The sequence below is a fragment of the Elephantulus edwardii genome, unplaced genomic scaffold, assembly GCF_000299155.1.
Source record: "Elephantulus edwardii isolate Elephantulus edwardi_28Jun2011 unplaced genomic scaffold, EleEdw1.0 scaffold00016, whole genome shotgun sequence".
NCBI classification, from domain to species: domain Eukaryota; kingdom Metazoa; phylum Chordata; class Mammalia; order Macroscelidea; family Macroscelididae; genus Elephantulus; species Elephantulus edwardii.
The window spans coordinates 15,457,722-15,468,722 of NW_006399766.1; the positions used below are offsets into that span (position 1 = coordinate 15,457,722).

The 11,001-nt window shown below is 42.7% G+C and overlaps 1 protein-coding gene across 1 annotated transcript; it reads right to left on the reverse strand.

The window, feature by feature from the left end:
• Positions 1 to 491: 491 nt before the first annotated feature.
• Positions 492 to 2,867, reverse strand: USP26 (ubiquitin specific peptidase 26). The gene has a single exon (XM_006881877.1). It carries the CDS (start codon positions 2,865 to 2,867, stop codon positions 492 to 494), a length of 2,376 nt encoding a protein of 791 aa, XP_006881939.1.
• Between the last annotated feature and the right edge of the window lie 8,134 nt (positions 2,868 to 11,001).

The following is an 11,001-nucleotide window of genomic DNA, read 5'->3' on the forward strand; positions in this document are numbered from 1 at the left end:
TCTTCACCCTGTAGCAACATAACATACAGTAGTGGTTCCCAACCAAGTTTGAGCAGGAAAATCTTCATCAGAATGATGCATTTTTAGCCCCAGATCTCTGATTTCTAATAGGGCTGGAGTGAGGTCTGAATATACCAGCATTTTTAAAGCGTGCTCTAATGCTGACACTGCTAGTTGATGTCATCACCAATAATGACACGCTGATGATACTGCTGGTTGGAGGAATGCACTTTGAAAACCAGTAGCTTCAACACAGGAAAAAAAAACCATTGTCATTTTGTAGGGGAGGAGAGTAATTGCCAGTCTGCCATACGTAGTTGAGCTGTCTGTGGCACGCTGGAGGTTTGCTGTTAAATTTCTAGATAAACTTGGTTCCTGGGGCTTCATTTCTAGATAAGAGTTCCATTTTCCTCACGTAAAGGCAGTTAAGCAAAAAGTGCCTGTGTCTCTTAGTCCTTATCCCTGGAGGCTGTACCTGTCTCCGTGCTGCTCTACTCAGGGACCTCGTAGCCCCTTTGCAGGAGCTGCTGATAGATGTCGTTTTGCATATAGAAAAAAATATATCCAGTGGAATACCTGCCATTCCCTTTCACTGGTATATCTTGTGCAGTGGACACATGCAGATCATTGAAGCTGAACCAGGTTTGTCTCTCAAAGTTGAAGACATCGCAGATAAAATGGCCTGAATTCATGCTACTTCCAATGTGGCTGACCATACCAATGAGATGGTAAGCGTGAGGACCACAATCCTGAAGGCTAACTTCTTGTAACATGGCTTTTTCTGGTGTCTGACCTTTCCTTCTTTGGGTTGGAACTTTAGTTTCTTGTTTAGGTGTTGTATCTTCTAGTTCCTGAGCTTTACCTACATCTACCCGCATTTTACTTGCCTTTTCTGGAAGAGCTTTGCAGGCTCGCGTCTGCCTTTGGACTTTCTGGCCCACCCTCCCTGCAACAGTTATCTTTCTGGGCTTCTTCCTGGGCCCTGATTTGCCTGAAGATTTCAGTGTACCTTGTTTGGGGCTTGGTTCACCTGCAGGTGCTTGGAGAGTCTTGGTATACTCTTGCGGTACTGGCTTTGGCAGGCTGGGAAAGACTGGCTGCTGAGGGGACTGGCCAAAGGTTTTCATTCCCTCAACGTCCTGTGACTCTCCAGCCGCTTCTGGGGAGTCTTGCCAGGTTCTGCCCAAGTTAGATTGTATGGGTGCGAGCGTGGGTCGAGGCACTTGTTCCAAAGGAGCCTCCACAAGATCATCTTCATCTGGAATGCTGATGGTCTCACTTCCCTCATCATCGTCATCATCAGTCACAATATAGAAGTGTTCTTCCTGAAGCATTCGTGAGCTACATGCTTGAGGTTCCTCTCCACGAACTGCCTCAAGCTTGGCTGATTCAGTGTCTTGCAATTCCATTATGTCTGAATCAGAATCGTCCTCTTCACATATATAAGGCTGGTTTTCACTTACTCCTTGTGCCTCGGCCTCACGTGAGAGAGCCAAGGCATATTTAGGTGCTGAGGTCGTCTGGGCCGTAGAGGACGTTGGGTTTCTCAAACCCACTTGCTCAGAGTCCTTCGCAGCCTGGGAAGGTGGTTGACTTGGATACTTTACCAGCGGTGGAGGTGGGATGGTACTCTCCACGCAATGAGATGACAAATCCAAGATTCTGGGAATTGCAAGGCACTGGTCCATTTTTTTAGAAGACGACGACCCAGTAAAGTGATAGCGTTTCAAGTGGGTGATCAGGACTCGCGGTAGGGTGTTAAATTTGTGTATTCCAGTTGAAACTTTGTGCTGACAGGTCTCACACTTATACTCGAGCTCTTCGGGGGCAAAGAAAAGATCTAGAGAAAACTGAAGAGACTTTGGGTTTCCTTTTGTTCCTGGGTACAAGGTGATGGAGAGATAATTATTTATTTCAGTCCTAAGAACAATCTGCTGGCAGGCGTTACAAATTATTAAGCGCTGCAACTCAAACTCAAAATTACTCACGATGGGGCAGATGGGCACTTCGCGCATAGCAAAAGGCTTCCGAGATGAACTTCCTTCTGCAAATTCCCATCGACTCTCCCAAACTGCTCTTAAAGTTTTCATTTGCTCTTTCATATGGTCTAAAATGTGGCCTAAAAACTCATGAGCGTCATTCTGTGTGTTTTTGGAGAAGATGCCTGCAAGTGACGAAATTGCTTTCTTAGTATTGCTAAGTATTTTCTCCTTGATTTCGCAGTTATACATGTATCTCAAAACCAGCAACTGTGCCATGCACAGAGTAAGGCCATTAAAGGGAATTCTTCCCCAGAGGACACTCTGACTAAGCAAATCATCACCAAAGCAGGGGATTGAAAACAATGCTTGTAAAATGGCATTCATGTAGCAAGTGTTTCCCAAGTTGGGGAAACCCTGCCACTGCCGCGCCGCAGTAAAGTCATAGCACAGCTCGTGTTCCTCCAACTCTTCAAGTTCACAGTGCTCATATTTGGGCTTGAACAAAAATTCCAAAAGGCTTTCCCGAGAGAGTTCTTCCATAAGATAACCCCAATCGAGGTAAAGGTTTCCAGTAGACTTGGTCTCCAGCGTGGGTGCTCTTCCTCTGAGCCTCCTCCCATCTGAAAGTAACCTTTGCTTCCGAGTATGGATTATGTACCTCGAGGAAGGTTCAGTGGGTTTTGTTCTCAGCCTGAGACTACTTTTTTTCAGAAGCTCTTCACTCATTTTAAAACCGGAGGATTTTCTTTTGTTTTGCTGCTGGTAACCCCGACGTGGCTCTGGGTGGTCCTGGGATGTGGACGCTCTCGCAACTAATGATGCTGAGGCAAGTGTTGGTATTGCTTCTGCTGCCAAGGTGGGGGCGGGTGCTAATTCTGATGCCATGGTGAATGATGATAGCAATGACAAGTTGTAAATATTGGATGGGTCATCTTGCATCTGTACGGGTTCAGGGACTGATTTCGTAGAAACTTGGCGCAATGAATCATGAGTTCCCTTTGCTCCAGAAAAACTCGCTTCAGCACATACAGATTGCCTAGATAACAGAGGATAGGTTTGTCGGACTCTGTACAGAATTGTCCTCAACTGCTCAGCATCTTGGTAGGCTAATTTTTCAAGAAACAAGAAGACACTGTTTTGGAGTATTACATGTAAATGATTCTTGTTTTCTCCGGCAGATTTAAAGGTCACTCTCCTAATATTATTGGATAGTGGAAACTCCATTATGCAATCTTCGTTGCTGTAATGAATGACCAATCTGACATGGTTATCTTCTTCTACTATTTCAATGTATGCCTCTTTGGATTTAGAAATCCCAGTCTTCTTGGTCCATATTTGGACAAAACCAGCTACCAGTAAAGTCGTCATCTTTCTGTTACAAAGAAAACACACACAACCTGAATTAGTGACAATCTTGACATTCCTGAAAGGTTCGTTGCCCCCTTATCTTGAATCATCTTGTTTTCTAGTGTTGGTTTCATGCCAGTCTCTCTGAATTCTGAATGTTGTTATTGTTATGTGCTGTCTAGTCGCCTGTGACTCATAGTGACCCTGTGTACAACAACCCTAAACCCTGCTCTGTTCTGTGCCAATCTTGTCTCCAACACACCCACCCCAATTGCCCCGGCCACTGAATCAATCCATCTCTTAGAGGGTCTTCCTCTCCTGCACTGTCCCTCCACCCTCCCAAGCATGATGTACTTCCTCAAGGACTGGTCTTTCCTTGCAACACGTCCAAAGTATGTCAGACGGAGCTTGAGACTCTTTGCCTCCAAGGAGCAGCCTGGTTTAAGCCTCTCCAGGACGAACCTGTTCATTCTCTTAGCAGTCCATGGTATCTTCAATAGTATTCTCCAACACCAATTCTGAATACTCACCTCTTTGTTGATGAGACCAAAGTCTTTAGAGAGCTGCCCAAAATCACTAGAGGGTTGAATCTTATTCCAAAACCAAGCACTGCTGGAAAAATCAAGAAAAGTTATTGAAATACAGAATATACAGAAATACTTGGATAAAATTCAAAACTCTGCTACCATCCAGTAAAACCTCCTTTCCATCCATCCCCAAACTGGATTCCATTCCAACTAATTTCTCTACTTCAAACAGAAAGTACAAAACACTTGGGAAACTTTCAATACTCAGCCAAAAACCTCACCAAACAGCAATGTCTCAAGAGGTTGCATATAAAATCATATTCGCATCACGGAGTGTGTAAGGAAGTAGCAGGTACTATGTGGTCCTCAACCCCCAAAGAGAGAACGTATCCTAAAAGCAGAAAAAGCTAAAGGACATTAAACATGGACCACTCAAAGTAAGGCAGTCCACCTCTTTCTAAATTGTTATGACCTCTAGTTCACATGACACCAAAGGGATGCTACACATTCTACCCAAACAAATTAGAAACCATACCCGATGGCAAGGACTCATTCTGACTCAAGTCAACCCATGTATTAGAACAGAACTACTCTACAGGGTTTCGTTTTGGTCCCCCCACCCCCCGCCCGTAATCTTGATGTAACTAAATCATACTCAACAGCAACCCTATGGACAAGATCTCTAAACTCTGCTTCTATCCTGAGACAGTCTCACTGCCTCTGACACACCTACCCCCATTGCCCCAGTTACTGTGTCAATCCATCTCCTCTAAGGTCTTCCTCTCTTGCACTGTCCATCCTTCCAAGCCATGTCCTCCAAGGACTGGTTCCTCCTGGCCAAATGCCCAAAGTATGTGACACAAAGCTTCAAAATCCTTGTCTCCAAGGAGCAACGTGATTTCACCCTCTCTAGGACAGTTTATTTTCTGTTTATTTTCTTGGCAGTCCACAATATGTTCAACACACTTCTCCAGCATCACAACTCAAAGGACTTCTTCTGCCACCCTTAGTCATTGCAATGCTTGTTTCTTTTTGTGACAAAATGGGTGGGTTCAAACTGCCAATCTTTAAGTTAACAGTAGCCTGCAAACTGCTTGTGCTACTGTGCCCTTCCTCTGATTGGAGAGAGATTATTTCATATTCTCCTTCAATGGACGCACCTGACATTCACCTCTCATAGGCCATACTCTTTTGGTGCCATGCTTTTCACACCCTCAGTGAGACAGAAGTTGAAGTTGGAAATGTCAAACCTGAGAAATTTACACAAATCCATTCTGAACTTTAGTCCAAGACATCCCCAAACAAGTGCTGAGGGTTTTGCAAAAGCATCACTGTTGAAGGGACCTTAACCACTAGCCAACTGCCAGTCAATTCTGACTCATAGCCATCCTCCATATACTAGAGTAGAACTGTACTTCACAGGGTTTTGGTCCATATGGCTGATTTGTTTTCCAAAGTAGATTGCCATGCCTGCACTTTAGGGATCTAACCAGTTATAAAGGTATCACTGTCAATCTAAACTCTATGGAACCAAATTCTACCTTATCAGAATTGACTGACACCAACTGACTTGGGACTTTTTCGCTTGTTTTTGGTTTCAGTGGCCAACAATGATATTAAGCATCACATAAGTATGTTGAGAGACAAATGACTGTATAAATCAAAGAATGTAACCAAAGTCATAAAATAGTACCTGCAGAAACTATGGAATAGGTGCATATCTTCTATGTATATTCAACAATAAAAGACTTCATTTCAAAAAGACAACCAACAAGCAACCCCCCCCCACAATTGTCCAGTGATGCTTCTGACATGTTTGACACTTTGCCTATTCCCAAAGCCTAGGCTGAGAAGTATCAGAGATCATCAGGACTATGACCTTTAAACTCCTCTCCATAACTTTCCTCTGTTTAGCCATCCACAATCACACTGGTGGGATCCAAGAAGTTCTACTCAAGACTATGGCCAATCTAAAGTATCAGGGCCAAGACAGATTTATTTGTTCTTCTAGCAGTCCATGGCATATTCAATATTTTCTGCCACCACAATTCAAAGAGATATAGTCTATGCAATCATCAAACCTTGCTTTTATGGCTGATACTAAAGGCAAAGGCAACCTTTACTCAGTTCCTGGCCAATAATCAAAACCTCAAAGTTGGTGAAGCATGAATGAATGTGATTTGTGTTTTATAAAGAATTTAATTTCTCAACCTATATTCAATGAAGGAATGACTGCACCTGGCAATATACAGAAGTGCATATCCATCAGAGTGAGAGTGATTCTATTTCACATGGTGGAAATGGAGTCATCAAAACATTCAAGCACAGCAGCAAATTCAAGGTCTCATAATTTGTGCTAGTTTGCTGTCCTACCACAAAGGAGCTCTTGTGATGCAGTGGTTAAAGTGCCTGAGTGAGATGTGGGAAGTAGTTTCCTTTTAAAAAGAGGCTAATTGAGTTTATTGTAGTGGTGGTGGAATAATCTGGGAAAAGATAGCAAGAACGGTGAGTTTGTACACCAAACTGTACAAATAGATACTGTTTAAACTGCTTTTTTCTTATATACATTTTAACAATAAAAAAGGAAGGACAAATAAAGGCAGGAGAATTAAAGAAATAGGAACATTTCTGGGCAACAGAAAGGGCCTTAAGTATAAGGCTGGTGGTCATAAATTTAGATTCAGACTTATCAGCAAACACATACTCCTCACTTACCTCACTATCTAGTTATCCAGTCTTTCATCTTTATGATAATAATTTTAAAACCTACTTGAATACTTTGCATGTTAACAGTCTAGCAGTAATGACTGCAAAGGTGTGAGGCAAAATGAAAACTGACTGTGATGGTTAAGTTCATGTATCAGTTTGGCAAGGCCATGGTTTTCAGTGGTTCGGCATGAAGTTATGACATAATTTACATAAGTTACAAACGGATGCAATCATCCTTCTTTTTTGTGATCTGATGTGGTCACCCTTTATTTTTTGCTTAACACCAATTAAAAACAAAACCAAAAAATGAACAACAAAACCCCGCCTGGTCTTTGGAACTTTACCGTGCTCGTTATTGAGGAGTGAATGTACTTAGGTAATTCTTGAGCCATCAGCTCGGCCATATCATCGGCCATCAGCTGATATGGTGCAGATGTGTAAAGCCGAGCACCGAACTGAATTGGCTGGAAATGTTACCACTCATGGATTACCAAGTAAGAAACAAAAGCAGCTAAAAAGTGTAGAGAAGTGAGTAATTGTAACCATGGACCCACAGAGGGTGAAAGAAGGCCATAAGACAGGAAGATCTATTTCCTTTTTTTTTTATTTTTTGTTGTTTTCTTTTGTTTGTTTTTTAAAAGTTTTTATTGTTGGAAGCAGAAGGACTTTAGATTTTGTTGAAAGCAGCCACGTCCATGGACTGCACATAGTCTTCAAAAGCAGTTATTTGTTCTTCCAGCATATCTGTGCCAACTTTATCATCTTCAACTACACACTGTATCTGAAGCTTCTTAATACCATGTCCCACAGGTCCTAGCTCGGAAGAGTCCCAGACCAAGCCGTCTGCCTGAATACTTCTGACACATTCTTCTAGTTTTGCCATGTCAGTTTCATCATCTCACGTCTTCTCATCTATTAAGATTGATGACTTGGCAACTAGTGCAGGTTTTTTGGCTTTCATTGATTCATACTGGGCAAGGCGCTCTTCTCTTAGCTTCTTTGCTTCCTCACTTTCCTCCTCCTCCTCAGATCCAAAGAGATCAATGTCATTGTCATTTTTACTGTCTGCAAGTCCACTTCCTGTGGTGTCTTCCACATCAGCAGGGCCGCATTTATTTGCCCAATGCTTTCTTCACTCCTGGAAGGCTGGCCTTTTCCTTCTCGTAAGACCTGATGTGATTGTACCAATGCAGGGCGTGACACAGGTTGGAAGGTGGGGGGCTGGAGATGGATTCAAACACCGCCACGTCTGCTTGAGACAGCACATACCCCTCGATGTAGCTTTTGTCGGCCAGGTAATTGTTGAGGACCTGGAGGCCGGCGGTGCTCTTGAGGTCTTCAAAGCCCATGATGGTCGGCTGTACGTGGAACTAGGTGACAGCGGAGGCAAAGAGGGAAGGAAGTGAGGGGAAGGTCTATTTAATAAAATAGGATTGGGGTAAGAAGAGTAGAACATTAGGGTACCAGGAGGCCCACTTCAATTTCAGTGATTACACTTCTGCCCTCGGATGCTAAGCAGTCATCAGTGCTTGCAAAATTCTTTCTCTTACTCTCCTTCCACTTTCCTTTTTGGTCACTCTCATTTTGGCTCCATAGTTGGAAATAAGAGATGAAGATGGGGTAGAGAGTTGGATGTTGAAACACAATGTATATGAACTTTATGTGTAAACCATTAGAAAAGTACTACCTAACTTGAGAGGGACTGAAGAGCATTATATTGAGTGAACTCAGTTCCACGAGGACAAATACTGTCTAAAACCATTATTGTAGAACATGCATGAGCATTCAAGGGGGGAGGGGAGAGCAGAGGGGTGAGGATGGGTGGAAGTGGTTAATCATAGTGTCACATAATCTGATGGATGGTTGATGGGGGGTGTGAGGGAAATGGGAATGTTCTGGTGTGAAAAACAATGTATTTGAATTTTGTAAATAAACTAGTATTAAAAAAAGTTAACATACTTTTTTCAAGGAAAAAAAAAAGAGTTGGATGTTAAGGCTAGGTGGACAAGGTTAGAGATAGGCAGAATCTGGTGCTGGGAGGGAGCATTCCTCCCCATAGCAAGACTGGGGTAAAGGTCAGCACACCAAAGAGAACATTGTTGTTGTGTACCATAGAGTTGGAACTGACGTTAGCTGATCATCCAGCGGGTTTGGAGAGGCAGAAATTGCCCGCGAGTTCATTGCCTCTCTCTCTCCCATGAAGCAGCTGGTGGATACAAACCAGGTCTCTTTGATTTGCTGTGCAATTCCTCCCCAGAATTAGCAGTACTTTCATGAATCAATACCTTACTAGTATTAGCAATAAAATAGGGAGCACTGGTGGCCTAGTGGTAAAAAACTGTGCCACAATCCCAAAGACACACAGTTCAAATCCAATAGCTGTTCTGCAGGAGGATGGGCAATCTCCTCCTATGTGATTGACTACCTCTGAAAGCACAATGAAGGGTCAGCTATGGATTGGTTTCGCTAGGTGGTACACAACAACAACAACAATATTAGCAATTATGTTTCAAGCCAGCTCCATAATTCAGGGTCTTTTGAAAGGAGTGGAGCCAGGCAATCTCTTAGCTCCTTTCTCTGGTTTACAGCTGCACTGCAGTACTCAGCAAATATCCAGGTCATTGTATAGTAGAGAAATGCCATTATTTTCCCTCTCACTATACAATGAACATAAATCTCTCTATAGGAGGCCCTGACTAAAATAGGATGATGTCTCTACACTAGCAAATTGTTCCTATGAGTATTTAAGCTTTGCACCTTTGCTGGCAGATTTGTCTTCACTTGCCTTTCATTCTTTTAAAATAATTCTGTGCTACTGTTACTTTATTAAGAAAATAGAATGCTTATTTTCCAAAACTAAAATTTTCCCCCCTAAGAGTGACCTTCGATGAGAAAGAATGTCACAGTGAAATCATAACCCCTAAGAGCTTCCTGGAAATTGGTTCCTTTCCTCTTATTTCAACTCTCTGAGGATCCTGCAGTCTTCTCTGTTAAAATATTATATCTCTTTCTTTATCCACTTGCTCATCAAAATATTTGTTGATACTTTATCCACACTGGACGTCCACTAGAGTAAGATGCAAAGATGTGCAGTGAAAACTTCTGACCTCAGGGAAGTTGTAAAAGAAATATAAAAACAATGCCACTATGAGGGAAATTGTGTTAAGATTCAGTTATTCATTAGAGTGGAATAGATTTTAACTCATAAAGACTGCCGCATAGGATTTTGGGGCTACTCTAACCTTTCTTTCTCTCATGGAACCATTAGGTGGGTTTGAACCTCTAACCTTTCCTTTAGTGGTTGAATATTTAACCTGTTGTGCCATCAAGGCTTCTTAAACTTCAATTAGAGTTACTCAAAGAACTCACATGTTTGTATTTCACATACTTTGGACATGCTATTAGGAGGGGCCAGTCCTTGGAGAAGGACATCATTTTGGGGAAGAGTGTAGGGTCAATATAATAGAGGAAAACTCTCAATGAGATAGATTGACACAATGACTGTTAACAGTGGTCTCAAGAGTGCCAGAGATGGTGAGAATGCCACAGGATAGAGCAGGGTTAGGATCCATTGCTTGTAGGGTCATGATGAGTTGCAGTTGACTCAACAGCACCTACCAACAAAAGCTTTTTGTGGCATTCCCACTCGTCCTGGAATGCCCTATTCTCCTCCCAGGAGATTAACTGCCTCTGAAAACCCACCAGAGGATGAGCGATGGGTTGATTCCGACTAGAAGGGACATAACAACAGCAGTAATAACAGCAGAAGGATCACAGAAGGTTAGTTGGAGGGCTCATAGTATCAGAGTCAGTACTAGCATTACTAGATAGATGCCAGCCACCAAAGGCAACGTTGCCAAGGAATTCAGTAAAGCACCATGAGAGAATCAGCTTCTCGAGGCTATAGACAATGTTGGAAAGTTTCAGAAATAAAACATTCAAACACATCATGATAGATGAGCAGTGTTTTTGCCCCTCTGCCTCATCTGAGAGGGCTGCTTTTAGGAAGTCCAATTTCTATGTCTCTTGAAGACAGGCTGACAACAGACTTCTATCTCCTTGCCTTTTCCTCTTATTTCCTTTCTCTGTGATACCTTCCCATCAGGCAGAGTCTCCTTTGCAAATATCCACAATCAGAGGTCAACAGGTAGGCAGAAGGAGGAAACTACACCAAGAGGGAGAAGATGCTCCCCAAGGGAGAAGAGAATCCCAGCAGGAGAGAGCAGCAAATGATTACAGCACTGAAGCATCAGTTAGAGTTTATCATCATTTAAGTTTGTCAGAAAAATAAATTGCCACCTCCTTAGCAACAGAGATGTGCTCACGACCCTATGATGGACGCAGTGCTAGCCATCTCCAGGTACAGAGCACTCTAATCCTCACCGAGGGAAGCAGGTACATATCAAGTATGACAAGGGGGCAACAAGAAATCCGAG

What these genes read in the sequence shown, in the direction of transcription:
- USP26 (XM_006881877.1), bottom strand. Translation starts at nt 2,867, where the DNA reads ATGGCATCAGAATTAGCACCCGCCCCCACCTTGGCAGCAGAAGCAATA.